This window comes from Gopherus evgoodei, chromosome 13 (genome assembly GCF_007399415.2).
Source record: "Gopherus evgoodei ecotype Sinaloan lineage chromosome 13, rGopEvg1_v1.p, whole genome shotgun sequence".
In the NCBI taxonomy this organism is placed as follows: Eukaryota; Metazoa; Chordata; order Testudines; family Testudinidae; genus Gopherus; species Gopherus evgoodei.
Window position 1 is genome coordinate 29,308,185 of NC_044334.1, and position 18,460 is coordinate 29,326,644.

At 48.4% G+C, this 18,460-nt stretch overlaps 1 protein-coding gene across 6 annotated transcripts in view; it reads left to right on the forward strand.

Annotated features, from left to right (window-relative positions):
• The window catches only part of MORC2 (MORC family CW-type zinc finger 2), a 103,787-nt gene that overhangs the window by 16,163 nt on the left and 69,164 nt on the right, over positions 1-18,460 (forward strand). For 3 of the 6 annotated variants that reach the window (XM_030583549.1, XM_030583543.1, XM_030583545.1), the window contains exons 5-8: positions 8,597-8,687; positions 16,123-16,231; positions 16,625-16,784; positions 16,889-17,000. In XM_030583549.1, coding sequence (XP_030439409.1) covers positions 8,597-8,687; positions 16,123-16,231; positions 16,625-16,784; positions 16,889-17,000 — 472 coding nt within the window. Of the gene's footprint in view, positions 1-8,596; positions 8,692-8,905; positions 9,022-10,250; positions 10,455-16,122; positions 16,232-16,624; positions 16,785-16,888; positions 17,001-18,460 lie in introns of those variants that run through there. The other 3 variants (XM_030583548.1, XM_030583546.1, XM_030583547.1) reach the window with 3 other exon arrangements.

Consider the following 18,460-nt stretch of genomic DNA (forward strand, 5'->3'; position numbering starts at 1 on the left):
AGAATACTGATAGCAATGCACTTGCGACACTAAAGAAGTGGTACTTTAAATTTTGAATGGATCTGATTTTTATTCAAACATTAAAGGAAGGGTTCAGACATCTAAATCCTTCATGAACACATGGCTATGGTGTTGTGTGTTGGAAGCATGTAAAGCAGAGAGAGTTCCCTTTGAAGACTAATTTGTTTATCTTTGATCTTATGATTCATGAGGTTGTATCACCTTTATGAAGAAATATGCAAGGTGACTACATGGTCTTGGGTTGTACCTTTGCTACACTTCAAATTAGACACACAAGTATGTTCCAGTTTGGTCTTTGGCAGGAAAGCGCTGGATGCCATAGCATCACCATGAACTCAAGCCTGTGTTGTGCATAGATCTTTTTTTCTGTTCATAGATACCAATGTGCCTTTGAAATACCATGGATCAATGGGTAAATTCTGGCTCCAAACTAATACCTTCCCTGTACAACTGCATTTCTGATTAAAATCCAATGATTGGGATCAGTGGACCTGAATATTAAGAACATGAAAAAGTGTCTATCTGAAAATTTTCCTTTCTTCAATAATGCAAGTCCACTAACTCAACCACTTGTTTTGTGGTTCTAGGTACTGGAATATTTGTTCAGTGGTTCTTTGCTCTGTGCCCTGTGGACATCAAACAACAACTAAGCTACAAATAATATGGCTAAAGTTATAGTATAAACAAGTTCCATCATTACTGCTCACTCCAACTGGTTTGTGCTTCATTGGCAAGGCTATAGCACTCACTCTGTGATGTGTAGGTCTCTCTTTTCCCTCAGAGCTTCATGGAATCAAGAAGCCTGTTGAGGATTAGTAGACAAAAAAAGGAGCCTTGTTAGGTTTTGCAGATGTGATTCAAACACTCTGTTTGTCTTGGCTAATGAGGACCAATTAGTGAACTGGTAGCTGGTCTCTAGAGGTACATCCTTGAGAAACTCCCTTTTAGAATACAGTGCAGTCAGAAAGCAATACAGCTATACCATTTATTTACCAAAAACTTATATGACAAGGAACATGAACATAAAGCTTAACTGAAGATATTGGTCATGCAGGCTGGAAACTGAATTTAAAAGGACAGGCAAAGAAACATACACATAGATAGGGTCTCTACTGCTACTACCACAATAAAGCATCAGTCTGTTTTCTTTGGACACAGATTTAGAAATTTCAGGGTTCCTGGCAGGTTGTTAGGGGCAGGGAGATGAAGGCACTCTTTAGCCCCCTCTCCTAGAGGAGATGAATCGCTGCAGCTCTTAAAAGCTGCTCTGAAGTGTCCTCATCTATTTAGTTTGACTTGACACAAGGTGGAATTTCTATGCGTAATTAGACCTGTAGAACCAGTCATATTGATCCCCCTGCCACTCCAATCTTCTTGTCTGAACTAAGGAATTTCACGTAGTCTTTGAATTTGTAGATGCAGTTTTTCCCCAATAGATTCTTTGAGATAAGTGTACTTCGAGTGGTGGTCCCTATATGTATTCCAAACATGGGCGCACATATACGCGGGAGCCGGAAGGTTTTTTCAGCAGTGTCGGTTGGCCCGCACGTGTGCTGTACATAGCCTCATGGTGCAGGCAAGCTTATATAAGACTGTGTGAGATGATGCTCCCTTAGTTCCCTGATACCGCTGCATGGTTGGAGTTGGAATCCTTGTTACTGCATGCTTGTAACTTGCCTGCAAGAATGCTTGTCCATTGTACATAGTATTTCTCTTCCTTTTTTATTATAATTAGTGTAGTTAGCGGTAACCCTCTCCATGTCTGGGCTGAGCTCTCCCCCTGTTTCTCCAGGGGACTATGCCCCACGTTCCGGAGTTCAAGAATCGTGCGTCATGTCCTCGCTCATTCTCCATGAGACATGAGTATCACCACTGCCTTTATTGCCTCGAGGAAGCTCATCTAGCTGCCCATTGCAAAATCTGCCAATCCCTTCTGCTGTGGAGCTGTGGGGCTCACCTATTCCGCCTCCATAGGTTCCTCATGGAAGAGGCTCCCTGGCTGCGTGCCTAGTCTGACCAGGAACTGTCAGTTCTGACAGTGCCTTTCACCAGCAGCGAGCCCCCCACCTAGCACTTCTTGCGCCTCAGATCCAAAGGTGCAGCCAGTGTCGGAGAAGTCCCGGTGTGAGTCACAAACACACTTATGGGCATCGTAGCAAGTCCCCATCATGGACAGTTGCAAAGCTCAGTGTTCCCTCCCCGAGCGGCATCCGGTCAGGTGAGATACTATGTGCAGACACTACCTTAGTTTTCCCCATTCTGAGGGCAAGTCTAAAAAGAAACGAAAGGTGGCAATAACATTGAATGCACTGGCTGGCCACCAGCACTGCTGTCTGGCACGCACACTGCCAGTGCAACAACTGTCTCTGCACTCCATACCGCAGATGCCATCATGCTGTGCTGATGATACATGCCCTGGATGCCTGGTGGCATTTACGCCCTCCTCCTGGTGGCACACATGGAACTGCCCTATCCATCTTTTCTGCTGCTTGGGGACCGGAACCCCCCTCTCCAGCAGAGGCATTGTTCCTACTGGGGAATAGACCTTGACTGGCCCTTGGCTGCAGACTGTCCATACCAACAGCTTCCCCGATAGTGAGTGTCTCCTCCAACTCTGAAGTCCTCTCTGGGGAAAACCTGTCCTTCTCTTCTGTGTCCCAGCACAGCTCAGACTCTCAGGCACAGCTGGTGCATGTGTCCGGGTATGCTCCCCTCCCCCGCCACTGATGCCGTGTTACTGCTATCTTTGGGTCCCACCATACCATGAGGACCCAACTTCTTGGTAGTATTGGCCATCCTGCGACCCTTATCACTGGCCTTATTCACCTCAGGCCACACACCCTTCAGTCCAGGCCCCTGTTCACTCAGAAGTGGAGCCAGTATCGATAGGTTCCGGCAGACCTTACCATCACTGCCTCCTTGCTGAATGATACCTTGATTTTCCCCCCACCCTCTCACCTCCTGACAATCATAAGTAGTACCAGGAGCTGCTGCAGACAGTTGCTAGTGACTTGGGCATACTCCTGGACGAAGTCCAGACTACTGCCACCACCAGTTGATGGATATCTTCCAGTCCCAAGGACCAGCTTGCGCTGTGTTGCCCATTAGTGATGTTGTCCTGTGGCCAGCATGGGTGGTCTGGCACATGCCCGCCTCCTGTGTCCCCTATGATCAGATAGGCAGATTGCGGGTACTTTGTTTTCTCAAAGGAAACAGATTTTCTTTTCTCCCTCCCACCCACCTGCCCGCTTCTCTGGTGGTTCACACGGTGACTGAATGCTTGAGGCAGCGTACGCATGGCCAGCACACAGGGTGGCCAGACTTCTGGGCTGGAAGCTCTACTTTTTTCCGTGGTATTGCAGTTTCGCATGGCCAATTACCAGGCTTTGCTAGCAAATGAGGACTTTAACAATTATGCCAGGCTAGCAGAGTTCCTGGATGACTTGCCGTTGGAAAAACGGCAAGCCTTCCAGGCCCTTGTGGAAGAAAGTCACTTGACTGACCAGATGAGCCACCAAGAGGTGGTTGGTTGATGTCACAGACCCATCCTGCTCCCTTACGACCGGCATAGTCATGCACAGGGAGTCGTTGCTGCCATCCTCTGGCTTCCAACGGGAGGTCAAGACCACCATTCAGGGCCTCCCCTTTGACGAAGACAAGCTGGTCTCATCAGTCTTTGCCAAGTCCCTTCACTCCGTGAAGGACTTGAGGGTGATGCTTTGGTCTCTAGGTATTTACATCCCAGCACCCTGGTGGAGACAGCAACGACAACCCTCCCGGCCCTGGTCCTGTGCGCCATACCAGACCGCTGTCTCTACTGTGAGGATGTCCCACCTTGGCGACACTGATCTCAAGAGCTCTGGGCCTCGGCCCCTTGCCACAGCCACCTCTTCCTCCTCGCCTCGTCAACCACCCAAAGCCCAGTTTTGATGCACAAGCTGAGAGTCCCCTGCATCAGCATCCTCGTCCTCCCCTCTTTGGGGCTGTCTTTCCCCTTTTGCCCACAACAGAGGCAAGATCACCATGGACCATTGGGTGCTGGGGATCGTATGGCACTGTTACTCTATCAAGTTTCTTACCTCCCCACTCCCCTGGTCTCCCACGGGGGATACCTCCCACCATGCGCTCCTACAAAATGAAGCATATGCCCTCCTCACTAAAGGCATGATAGAACAGGTGCTCGACCCCTTCATCGGCTAGGATTTCTACTCTCCATATTTCTCATCCCAAAGAAGGGCAGCGGGCTCTGCCCTATACTTGATGTCCTCATTCTCAACACCATCAGCTGCAAACCAAGTACTATATGGTCATGCTTGCCTTGATTATTTCCTTCCTTCTATGGGGAGTCTGGTTCACAGCTCTCAACATGAAAGATGCATACTTTCATATCGACATCCACCTGGCCCACCACAAGTTTCTTCGCTTCCGCATGGGCACTAACCACTACCAGTTCAGGGTCCTTCCCTTCAGCATTGTGATAACCCTCACCGTCTTCACAAAAGTGTTTGCAGTAGTGGCAGCACATCTCAGGCATCTGGGATACTCCCTGTATTTGGACAACTGGCTTCTTGTCATGCCTTCCTGCACCAAGCTAACATCTGCCACATCACAGTCTTCACTCTCTCCTTGCCATTTTGTGTCTGCATCAATGAGGAGAAATCAGTGCTCATCTTGACACAGACAATCCATTTCCTTGGTGCCCACCTTGATTCCATGGCTGCTCGGGCCTTTCTCCTGGGAGACTGCTTCGCCACCTGGATGGTTGTAGTGGTGGCCCTTCACCGCAACCCCCGCACCATGGTGCATCTGTGTAATGCTGTATACTCAATTACATGTGTGTTGTCTACAGCTGTGGCTCCTGTCAGTTGCCTGGCCCCATGCCACCCACTTGGATGACACACTGCTTGCTTTGGGCCTCCCTGCTCTGGTGGATCAACTCTCCAAGGTGCTCTTCAGCACCCCTTTCGCCACACCTGTCCCAACTGTCACCTTGACCATAGATGTCTCCCTCACTGGTTGGGGCGTTCATCTGAGTGAGCACCATTGCCCAGGGGTTTTGAGCTCAGCATGAGACCCACCAGTACATCAATGTCCAGCTCCGAGCAGTCCGCTTGTCTTGCTGCCTGTTCCTGCTGCTCATCTGTGCCAGTTCAAATCCTCTCTGACAATATCACGATGGTGGCTTACATAAACAGGCATGGGGGCGCCAAGTCTCTGTCTCTCTATACAGAATCAATCCACCTCTGGAACTGGTGCATCTGCCATCATGTCACGCAGCACACAGTATATCTCCCGGGCACGCAGAACTCCATGGCCAGTGTGCTCAGCTGGCACTGATACCTCAATCACAAGTGGGAACTCCACAACCCCCCTCTCCTCCATTCGCTCTGCCATGCCTGGGATACCCCTTGCTAGCATCTTTTTGCCATATGTGACAACCACAAGTTCCTCCTCTACTGTTCTTGGGGGGCCACGGAGCCCAACTTCCAAGGTGGTACTCCCTCCTCCCTTTGGGTGGCGAACTCCCCTATGTCTCCCGCCCCATTTCCCTCCTTCCTAAGGTGCTACAGAAAGTCTGCCAGGACACAAGCCACAATATTGCTGATCACTCCGTTCTGGCCCAGTCAGTTGTGGTTTCCCGACTTCCTCTGGCTTTCTGCCCACCTCCCGCCCCACCTCTGCCTGGTGCTGGACCTCACCCCGGACCGGGGCATTGTCCTCCACCCCACTCCTGGCCCTCTTCATCTCATAGCCTGTTTTTTGGATGAGGCTTATGCGTAGATAACACCTGCTTGGCACGAGTGTGCCTCATCCTTGCCCACAGCAGGCGGGCCTCCACCAGAGCGTGTTATACAGTGAAATAGGCCTGTTTCATCTTCTGAGCTCAGCGCCATAACCTTTCCCTGGACGCTGTCTCCATCCCTACTGTCCTGGACTACCTCCTTGAACCTAAGACCTCGGGCCTTTCCCTTAGTTCTGTCCTGGTCCACCTGGCAGTGCTCAGTGTCTTCCTCCTCTTCTCCCCCGTGGATGGATGCTCAATTTTTAACCATCTCACCACTACACGCTTCCTGAAGGGGCTGCTGAACACCTTCCCACTGGTGATCATTCCTGAATCATCCTGGGATCTCAACCTTGTCCTTTCCACCTCACTAGATCCCCCTCAACACACACACACTTGAGCTCCTGGCCATGTGCTCCCTCTCCCACTTCTCCATAAGGGTCATTTTTCTCATGGCCATCACTTCTGCTCAGTGGATCAGTGAATTGGCCGCCAAGATCGTTGACCCACTATATACAGTCTTCCATAAGGACAAGGTCTCCTTACGCCGTCACCACAAATTTCTCCTGAAGGTGGTGTCAGACTTCCACATCAGCTTGTCGATTTACCTCCCAGTATTACAATCTAAGCCACATGCCAATCTGGAAGACAGAACCTGCACTCACTGATGTTTGTTGCACCCTCACTGTCTACCTTGACAGGACCTGTGATTTCCGTGTTTCTCCACGCCTTTGCAGACAGATCCAGAGGTCAGGCCTTCTCCTCCCAGTGTGTCTCGAAGTGGGTCTTGGCCTGCATCCATACATGCTACGAGCTCTCTAATGCCATGCCACATGGCTGGATTATGGCACACTCCACACAGGCATAGGCAGCCACTTTCACCTCTTTGGCAGATGTATCCTGGCATAACATCTGCTGGGTAGTGACATGGCGTCTCGTCCATACCTTCATGACTCGCTATGCTATAGCCTAGGGGACAGTAGCCGATAGAGCCATGGGTTGTGCTGTCCTTCAGACTGTGATACCTCTTGCATCCTCGCAACCTTCTCCACACTGATCACTGCTTGGTACTTACCTGCGTTTGGCATATATATAGAGACCATCATTCGAAAAAGAAGAGGAGGTGGTTACTTAACTGTAACTGAAGGTCCTTCAAGATGTATAGTCCCTATTTTGTATTCCAGTTCTCACCCTCTTTCCTCTCTGTTGTGGTCCACTTTGCTCGGTGGTAAGAGGGTGACTGTGATGGGGTGTCGTCCCACACAGCCTCATATAACCTTGCCTGTGGCACAAGGCTACATACACTGCACGTGTGGGCCAGTGGATAAACCAGAGACAAGATTTTTATATCAGTATGCCGCACGTGCACACTCATGTTTGGAATACAAATAAGGACCATGCATCTCGAAGAATCTCCTGTTACAGGTAAGTAACCACCTCTTATCTCACTAAGGGTATGTTTACACTATGCGCCGGATCAGCAGGCAGCGATCAATCCCGCGGGGATTGATTTTATCACGTCTAGACGCAATAAATCGACCCCTGAGCCCTCTCCCATCAACTCCTGTACTCCAGCACCGCGAGAAGTACAGGCAGGATAGACGGGGGAGTGGCAGCTGTCAAGTCACAGCGGTGAAGACACCACGGTAAGTTGATTTAAGTACATCGACTTCAGCTACGTTATTCATGTAGCTGAAGTTGCGTAACTTAGATCGATTTCCCCCCATAATGTAGACCAAGGCTAAAGAATTTATTGGGGATTCAGTTACCTCACAAAAGAATCATTTGCTGTGCCATTATCCCTTGGATTTACAGAAGCTTAACACTTTGCTTGTAGTTTCAAATATTGGCTTCCCATCTCACATATAATGGAAGACCTGAATTAATGTGGTGGAAAGCAAATAAAAAGATAGTTCCCAAACTCTACAACCTCAGAATAGCCATATTCTGTGTTATCACGTCACATCCTTTCCATTGTGATTGCACCATGTGTCCAATGCTAACAGAGTATTAAACCTTACAATTGTGTTTACATATTGGAATGATACTACTTTAATATCATGCTCTAGAAACCTGCCAGTGAATTTACAATTGTTTTATTGGCATACTAGTTAGTAGTACTGTTTTGTTAAAATGATCATAGTTTCATGGAGGAAGGATTTGGAATTGGGTGCATGGACTTACGTAGAGTATTATCAAAATTTTGTAAAATACAAAAGCATATTATTGAATAATGTTTGCAGCAGAATCTGTGCTGTAGTTGTCTTGCTGGGTACTTGTAACCTGAAGGTATTTGGAATTGTTTTGGACCTAAGAGCAGAAGAAGGATTTCCCTATTTTGTGCGAGAGGATCAGTATCTTTGTGGAATTCTGAAGGGTCCTGGGTGTAGTCTACGCTAGAAAAGGTTTGCTGGTATAACTATATGAGCAAACCATTCTAAAATAAATGCAGCTTCAACTAGCAAAAGCGTTTATACTGTTTCCCCAAATGAAGTAAGCGTTACTCGCAAAGGTACTTTTTGCCATTATGATTGTGTCTATATTATTCCTTTTGCTGGTATAAAAATATCTTTTAAAAAAATCACACCCATAACCAACCTTTTTTTCTGGCCTTCAGTGTTTGGACTGTGTAATGTAATCTGCCACTATGTAATGTAATCATGATAATCTTGTAAAAAACGTGTGTGTGTCTGTGTGTGTGTCTGTGTGTGTGTGTATATATACGTGTAGATATAAAAAATATTTTTTACATGCTTCATAAGTAGATCTCACTTTTTCTGTCTGTTGTTCCAGGTGATGCTGCAAGTGTGATTCAGTTTGGTAAATCGGCCAAACGATCACCAGAGTCGACTCAAATTGGGCAGTATGGAAACGGCTTGAAATCGTAGGTATAACAGAAGCCAGCCTTCTGAGATCTTGGGGTCTGGCTGATAGCAGGCCAGCAAATGTTGAGCTTTGTATACTTCTATTAAAAAGAAACACTTTAAGTCACATTTAAAAAGCTACCAACCTTTAAGGGAGTTCTGGGTGGCTTTACTTGTCAGCTTTGGATACACTCTGTGTATGTCTGTCTCTCTTTCCTTGTAACTCTTCCTCAGGCAATGAAGCTGGTCCTAGTCCTATGACATCACAATAACTTGCACTCCATGGCAATATCATAATGATACTAGAGGCTTGAATGACCATTTGCAAATAGGAGGCTACGGTGACCTCTAAAGGTGAATTCTGTAGATACAATGTGGCTACCAGTGCTGGATTCCTAAAGAACCTTTTGGGATGACTGCGAATCTTTATTGGGAATGAAGTTCTGATTTGCTCAGAACTTGCTCTTTTGGTTTGGGGCACATACTACTCCTGGGAGAATTCTGTACCAAAAAATTAAAAATTCTGCATATTTTAGTTCTTTAAATAACACTATATAATAAAGCCAGTTTCAATTATTTTGGTAATTTATTTTAAAATATCTGTCAAGTATGTCTAATAATACAGACCCCAAAAAATGATTCTGGTGATTTTTTTTGACAAATAATGTTAATACGGAACTTTGAGTAATTCATTTAAATTACAATACTGAACTGTATTTCCTGCACCTGTCAGAAGCAATTCAAAGACTTGGGGATATCAAGGGTAACAGAGGAGCTGAGGGAGAGGGTAGGAGCCTGGGAGTAAATCTGGAGGGTATTGGATGTGGTTGAGAGAAGGTGGTGGTTTTTTGGGGTGTGGGTGGGGAGGAGGGATTGTTAGAGTTGGGAAGCCTCCCCCATGCAGACTCTGGCTAAACCCTAGCCTTTCCCATTCAGTCAGATGCATCTGCCCCTGTCCCCGCACCTCCCTGTCCCCATGGGTCTCTGCAGCCTCCTCCCCCATCCCCAAGTGTTCCTGCAGCCTCCCTCCCCAGGCTCAACAGTTCAACAGTTTTCTAATGCAAAGACAAGTTATAGAAATTCTAGTTTTCTTCAAGTGATGGTCCCTATGTATATTCCACACATGGGTACACAAGTGCACCATGCGTCTTGAGTCCAGAGATTTTTAGTAAAAAGTGTCCGTTGGTTCACACGTGCAGTTACTCTCCTCGTGTTCTGAACCAAGAGTACAATGGGCAGTGTGGACCAACCTGGCTCCAATTCCTTTTTACTATCACGTGGCCTGAGTCAGAATCTTCTGGGTCTACAGCTGCTTCTATTATTTTCTTTAATCTGTAGTTATATATTATAAATATTAATATTTTAGTATTTTCACTATTTGTTCCCTGCCTTGGGAAAATTCTCTGGAAGGCAAGGACTATGCCTTGTGTCCTGGGATTTAAGAACTGTTTCTGTGTTTCCTGACCCTACTACTTTTCAGTGAGTGACTAACACCAGCACTGCCTTTACTGTCTCAGTGAGGTTCACGTCTCTGCTAATTGCATCATCTGTCACTCCTTCCTCCTCAGAATTGGGGTGGAGAGCTCAGACTGAAAAAGCCATGAGACCCCAGTTGGATCTGGGCCAAGGAGCCCCCTCTGCACACTGATTTCAATAAATGGGCAGTGCCGCTTAAGAGCTAAGACTACAACTTCCAAGCCTAGAGAATGAATTAGAGTAAGGGGCACTGTCATAAGCATCAGGACAGATGCTCTGAAAAGATCCATCTCTGATTCCGTCCAAGTCAGGTGAGTCCTTGCACATGGATTATAAGGACTTAGGCCCAGGTAAACTGCCTCTACAGGAGAATGTGGTATGCAGGAGTAAAGATCCGTTGGTGCCAATCGTGGTGCTGATGTATAAACCAAAGGACAGGCATTCCATTACCTTCGACATCCAGATCAGACTCCAATGTCCACTATAACCAGAGAAGTCTCACATCTGTCGGCCCAACCATCCATACACCTAGCGCCCTGAGACTTGTGTCTCCCTGGAGTACATTTTTGCTCTCCCTGTCCTCAGTCGCCTCTCCTCTTATTTAGATATAACATCACACCTGGAAGAAACCACCTCGAGGACATTGGAGTGATCTCTACCATCCGTGAATCTGAGTACCCATCCGTCAGTACCGAAGGTTCTGCTTGTCAGTTGGGAACCTGTCTTCTGATCTGATGAGTCCGAGGTTCCAGATGAACCTCTACCCTTGCATAGGGAGATGAGTCTGGTCAGAAGCTCCAGTAGATCTGGGTCCTGTCTCTACCAAGATATGACTTCCCAGTGCCATGGGATTATTGGAGTCCCTGAGACCCTTAATCTAGGCACCCCAGATCTGTGCATGAACCTTTATCTACCCTCTCCTAGCTGACACCAGCCGGCTTCATCAGAGTGTGAAGAGGAGGAAGTTGTGCCAGATTCAGGAGTTTCGGCGACCATTTCATCATCCTTGCCAAATGAAGTAGTCACCCCATCTTCACCGTCTCTGCCTGATGATCACAGACAATATCATGAACTCTTACAAAGAATGGCATCTGAGCTGCAAATCCAGCTCAAGGAGGTTTCAAGAGCCTCATCATAGACTGACACATCTTACACCTGTCAAGTCCCAGTGAAGTGACCCTCCCAGTCAGTGAGGCCTGAGTGTGGCACACTCCTGCCTCATGCACAGGAGAAGTGCTACTTGAGAAGTGCTACTTCATTCTACCTACAGGTGTGGAGTTTTGAATGATGATCCCTACTGGATTCCACTAGATTCCACTGGAACCTTAGAATTTAAAAGTATTAGTGTCTGTTGGTCCGCACATGTGCCCTTGCTCCATCTCATGGTTTCATCTTGGGCAGCGAAGGATGGGGCAGACTGACTGCTCCCTCAATTTTCTCACCACCACATGATCCGAGTCAAAGCTGCTGGTGTCCTCTCATCTTTCTCTGGCGCACTTTAAAAAAACCACCACCACCACCTGTTTTTAGAATTGTACATAGTTTTGGTGGTGGTTTTTTCAGTAGTTTTAGTGTTAGTTTTCAGAAATTAAGAGACTTGAGGACTCCAGTTCTCCACCCCCCCAAAATCCATGCCTGGATTATGCTGATGACATCAGGATTCAAGATCTGTGCCTCCTGTCCATGTTCGTTCTCGATCATTGATGAGCAACGCTGCCCTGTACTGCTTGGGAGAAGCCCACATTTGATTCAAGTGCAGTGTCTGCTTGTCCTTCCCAAACTGCATCTGGGAAGACTGGGCTCTCCGCCTCAAGAAGCACCTCATAGAGGTTGTCTTGAGGCTGCAGTCGGATCCAGGCTGGGATCTTCCATCCTTCTGGGACATGAAGATCATCAGACTCATAATTTTCCAGATGGGGGCCCATGTGAGTGAGCGCATGACCCAGGGGACTTGGACCACTTGGGAATCCAGAGTGCATATCAACATTCTGGAGCTTTGAGTGGTACAGAGGGTGTGTCATGCATTTCTACCATCTGTTCAGTCCCATCATATTCTTGTTATGTTGGACAATAACGCTACCATTTATTATATCAACAAACGGGCATCTGGTCATTGGCACTTTGTGCAGAAGTGCTTCAGTTGTGCAATTAGTGCCTTGCCCACCAGATCTTGTTGTCGGCAGCCTATCTTCCAGAGGCTCAGAACGTGATGATTGGCGCTCTCAGCAGGAAATTCATGCCCGACCATGAATAGCATGACACCATAGGTCAGTGATGTTTTCAACCAGTGGGAGACTCCGACCAGGGATCTCTTTGCCTCCTACAGCAATAGCAGATGCATCACATACTGCTCCAGAGGGGATCTCAGCACCCATTTCCAAGGCGACGCCCTCGTCATCTGCTAGTCACATCAGATCAATTATGCCTTTCCCCTGCTAGTACTCTGCTATGCGTCCTCCGCAAGATCAGGTGGGAAAGCACCACGGTTATTCTGACAACCCCATTCTGGCCTTGCTAATTCTGGTTTCCCCATCTTCTCTGCATGTGAGCATCTCCTCCACAAGACCATTACCAATTCAGTCCTCCTGTTCAGACTCGTTATGGCACCTGGGGCCTTGACAAAAGTCTTTTTCAGTGGTGGCGACCTGGATGAGAAGAAACAGCTTTACTGTCTTTCTAGATCCAGCATGGAGATCCAGTCAGCAACCTCATTCCTAGTCTGCTTATTATCTCTCCCGGGAATGTGTATCAGCGAAGAAAAGTCAGCTTTGATTCCCACAAGGACCACAGATTTCATAGAAATGATTCTGGACTTGACTACAGCAAGAGCCTCTCTCTCCTCATGGAGAGATTCCACACCATGAGCAATTTGATAAAATGGGTCTGCCCTTCCCTTCTAGGCCATGTGGCCTCATGCACCTGTGTAACACTATTTGCCAGGCTCCACCTCCACTTTGGTCTGTCTACTCCCCAGACGACAGTGCCAGAATAACAGTCCCTTCCAAGGTGATGGCTTCTCCTGTCTGGTGGGCAAACCCAGAAAAAGTTTGAGGGTTCTTTTTCTCAGTCACCTCGGGTGAGGGTGTATCATCACGGATGCTTCCATCTTAGGTTGGGGGAGCTCACATGGACAATCACATTGCACAAGGCACCTGGACCCCTTGAAAAGCCAGGATGCATATCATCAACCCCTGCTGGAATTCAGTCTACCTCGAAGCAGTGAGCGCCTTTCATCCTCTGATTGATTGAAGGCCAAACTATCTTCACTCATCCAGCGGCAATTAGAATCCTGAAGGGACATGAGTGGTTAAACCAACACTACAATGGGATCTTAATCTCATCCTTTCAGTGCTTACCACATCTCCTTTAGAACCAATGGCCACTTGTTCCATGTCCCACCTGTTGATGACAGTTGCCTTTCTAGTTGCCATCACATCAGCCAGAATGGTGAGTGAGCAGGGAGCACTCATGGAAGATCCATTATATAGCGTTTTTCATAAAACATTCTTTCTTCGCCTCCATCAAAATTCATCCCTAGAGTAATTCCTGAGTTTCACATAAATCAAACCATCCACTTACTGCTATTTTCCCCCCAAAAATCTCCTGCTTCTGATGAGGAGAGAAGGCTTCACTCTCTCTAGATGCCCAATGGGATATTGACATTCTATCTGCAGAGAACAGAAGCAATTAAGAAAACACACAGACTATTTGTTGCCTCAACAAAGTGATCAAGGGTCAAGCATTATCCACCCAGAGACACTCTCTTAATGGAGTTCAGGCAGCATCATCCTTCTCTACCAACTAGCAGGTATCCTCCCTCCAACCCTGGGAGGGCATGAGAATCCAGTCCATTAGAGCACAACCAACCTCTACCGCATCTCTACGAGATGTACCTCTATTAGATATATGTAGGGTGGCTACCTGGAGCTCTGTCCGTACCTTCACAAAACATTATGCATTGGGCCAACCTTCTGCTGCAGACACAGCTGTAGAAATGGCAGTACTGCAAATATCCATACCATCTGCATCCTTGCATCCACCTCCTGTTTGACTCCTGTTTGCTAATCTCCTATGTATGCACATAGGGACCATCTCTCAAAGAAGAAATGGAGGTTACTTACCTGTAACTGGAGGTTCTTCAAGCTGTGTGGTCCCTATCTGTATTCCACTACCTGTCAGCCATCCCCTCTGTTGCATATCATGACTGGATTCATGGTAAGAGGAGGAACTGGAGCATCATCATTCCACACTTTCCCTTCTACCCGGTTCAGAGCACAAAGAGAGCAATTGTGCATGTGCGGACCACGGGACACTGCTTACTAAAAATCTCCAAACTCAGGTACATGACATGCATGCGTACCCAAAGAACCTCCAGTTTCAGGTAAGTAACTTCCATTTTCCCTTGTTGGGGGAGCGCTTGAGGGGATGGGAATGGTGGGAAGAGTGGGCGAGAGAGAAACTGACAAAGAGAGGTAGAAATGGGAAAGGATAGAAAAGCATAATGGACAGAGAGGGTAAGGTTGGGCAGGGCTGTTCGGGAGGCCACTGGGTCCAGTGCCCTGGAGCTAGTGCTGGCCACTGTGGGCAAGGAGCTCTGAAGGTTGTAGTGATTCCATAGTTTGTGCCCTGTGAGCTCTTCTGGCTGCTGCTGCTGCTCCCCATTTGGCTGGAGGAAGTGATGCCCACTGGGCCTTGCACTGTATATGGATCCAGCTGAGTCTGGAGCAGGTTTTCTGCAGAGCTAGACGATCCTACCGTTTGGCTATAGCTGGTGCTGGATGTTTTGGGGAACACGCCCAGAGGCCTTCATCTAATCCAGGGCAAACTTTCTGTACTGAGAGTCACGTTAGGGTTCCAAAACTGTATGGAGGGCCGGGTAGGGCAGGCTGTGCCTCTCCAAACAGCCTTGCCCCTGCCCCCTATCCACCCCCTCCCACTTTCCACCCTGACTGCCCCCCTCAGAACCTCTGAGCCATCCAAACCCCCTCCTCCTTGTCCCCTGACCCTCCCGGGACCCCCGAGCCCCTAATGGCCCCCCCAGGATCACACCCCCATCCAATCCCCTGCCCGTCCCCTGAGTGCCCCTCTCAGAACCTCTGACCTATCCAAGCCCCCTGCTCCTTGTCCCCTATCTGCCCCCCCCCACTTCCCATCCCTGACCCATCCAACCCCTCCTGCTCCTTGTCCCCGACCACCCCCTTCTGGGATCCTCCCCCCCCATCCAAATCCCCTCCCCCCCGGTCTCCTGACTGCCCTGCCCCCTGTCAGGCCCCCAGGACTCCCACGCCTCTCCAACCCCCCCATCTCCTGACACTCCCCCCTCAAACGTCCGCCCCATCTAACAGCTCCCTGCCCCCTGACTGCCCCTGGAACCCCCTGCCACTTATTCAAACTCACCCCCCTGTACCATGCTACTGAGAGCACCAGGACTGGCAGCCTTGCCGCCCGGCTGGAGCCAGCCACGCTGTCATACAGTCTAGAGCACTGGGGCAGGCCGGCGGTTCTCATAGCCACACTGCTTGGCAGGAGCTCGCCACCCAGAGTGCTGGCAGCATGGTGAGCTGAGTCTGCGGGGGAGGGGGAACAATAGGGAAGGGGCCCAGCAATAGCCTCCCCGACCGGGAGCTCAAGGGCCAGGCAGGAGGGTTCTGTGGGCTGGATGTGGCCCACGGGCCACAGTTTGCCTGCCTCTGATCTAATTCTACGAAAATATGTCCTTTTCTGGATTGTCATCGATGTGGAGTGAATAAGGATATTTAGGGCATGAGTGATTTGGGATTTTTGTTTGTACAGCATGACAAGATCTTTCTCTTAAACCATTTTGAGGTATTCGAATATTATCTTGTGTTCGTTGGCATTTCAAAATTAATTTAAAAAATATGGTTCTGGGGAAGGGACCCTGGTAGCCCAGGACTTGTAGTAGAAAGTGAGGTTTTTTTCAAACTGACTTTCCACGCACTCTCTAAAATCTGCCTCCAGGGGTTCCATGCGGATTGGGAAGGATTTTATCCTGTTCACTAAGAAAGACACTACCATGACCTGCCTCTTCCTGTCACGCACGTTTCATGAGGAAGAAGGCATCGATGAGGTTTGCATGCCCTTTGTCACTCTAAAATACAATGCTAGGTATTTGCTAAGATGAGCCTTCTGTTGTTCTCTGTACCTCATCCAAGAGGAAAAGAACCTGTTCTGAAGTTGATTTTTCTTGTGGTTTACAATGTACTTGGGGTAAAATATCTTGGTTTGAGAAAATAAACTGTATAAAAAGGTAACTCTGAGGGGATGGGAAGCCAGGGTTTTTAGGTGTTGGGCACTGAATTAATACTCAGCTGTTATTGGAGGGGGTAAGAAGGGGATCAATGCTGTATGTAGAGGCCATCGGAAGAAATAACTTAACCCAAGCATGGGAGCCAGTGAAGTGTTTTTCTCAAGAGAAAGGGTTGGAGCTTCGTCTTAATCCCCCATCCATTCCTTTCCACAGGTGATTGTCCCACTGCCTACCTGGAACACACGTACCCAGGAGCCCATGACAGACAATATGGAAAAATTTGTAATTGAGACTGAGCTCATTTACAAGTATTCCCCCTTCAAGTCAGAGCAACAGGTGATGGAGCAGTTTAAGAAAATCCCTGGGGAGAAGGGTAAGTGTCAACTGATGCTGGGCATGGGGCAATTGGAGATGAAACAGACGAAGGCATTTGGATGGCATTAGATGGAGCTAACCTCAAGTTTGTCACTTACTCAGGGACCTTAGTGATTATCTTTAATCTCAAACTGATGGATAATGGGGAACCAGAGCTGGATGTGACCTCCGACCCCCGAGATATCCAGATGGCAGAAACCCCCCCTGAAGGAACGTAAGTGCAACAGGTGCTGGGGTTGTCCCTATGAATGGCTTGTAGTGTTTGTTTGTAGGTTGATATGTCCTGTTCAGGCAGGTGAGTCGATGAGAATTCTGCATTCTGGAGTGCATCAGGTTGGGATTTTTGAAGTTCCTTGGCTCTCCTGCTCAGTGTTCCCTCTAATTTTTCCCATGCATGTGCAGAATGAATTTTGTATGTACCAATATGGAGCTGATCTGTGACACATGACCTTCATATTGGTTCATCTAACAAAATCCATGTGATGAGAGTGGGGCTGAAGGGTTCGGAGTGTGGGAGGGGCCTCAGAGCTGGAACAGAGGGTTGCTATGCAGGGGGATGAGGGCTCCAGCTGGGAGTGTGGGCTCTGGGGTGGGGCCAGGGATGAGGGGTTTGGGGTGCAGGCTAGCCCTGAGACTGCAGCGGGGAGAGAGGTCTACCCCCAGCTCTCTGCACAGCAGCACCTGGGCTGGGGCAGGAGAGGTGCTGTGGATGGGCTGGGTTGGGGCTGGGGGAGGAGCACCTCTCTCCCCTAGCCATGGCAGGTTAGGGCACGGGCCTCTCTCTCCGGCCAGGGCTGAGTTGGGGGAGGGATACCTCTGCCCTGGCTGCGGCAGGTCCAGGGCTGGTAGAAAGGCATCTTTCTCTGGCAGCCCTGAGCGCCTGCATGGCACTTAATAGGCTGCTGCGCGGCTATGCAGCTTAGAGGGAATTTACCTCCTGCTCCCTGACGTTGATGCACTTAACAGCTCATGGAAGTTCTTGTGCTCTGGATGCCCAAAGAGGACAATAGCACATTAGCAAACGTGGCACTGATACTTGATTAATTCAGATAGTGGGAGGGAGAGACCTGGGATATAGAGTGAGTTTATAATAATTTGAAAGAAGAGGTTACTGGGATGGAAGGCAAATCTCTAGGCTACCCCCTCAAACTGTGTTTGTGTGATTCAGTTGGGTGGCTACATCCACATTGTGACCAGACATGGAGTTCTGGTGAGGCTAGCTGCCTAGCCAAGGTGAGGGGGCAGTAGGACTGGATTTGAATGTTGGGATCTCTGTTCAAAGGATTGGATGTGGGGCCTTTTTCGGATAGGAACCCATCTGTTCAGTGTAGGGAAGCCTGGGGCACTGGTCAGACATGCACAGTTAGAATCCTTTGCTTAGTAAAGGGAAAACTGATATGGATGGGCAAAGGCTTTCTCAGTAAAGGGGAACTTGGGACAGTGCTCAGAGTGGCTCGTCATGGTGGAATGCAGACATGAGCAGGCTAGGAAGTTTTGTCCACCCCGCAAGCTGGTTTATAGCAAGAAAATAAACTGGTCCTAAACCAACCAAATAGATCCGAACCAAAAACCTCCAGCTGTGGCTCAAACCTTTGGCCTTTACTCAAACAGGCTGCATGCATCCTCCCTAGATTGCCCATCTCCCACAGAAGCCCACCTTCAAAGCCTGCTGAA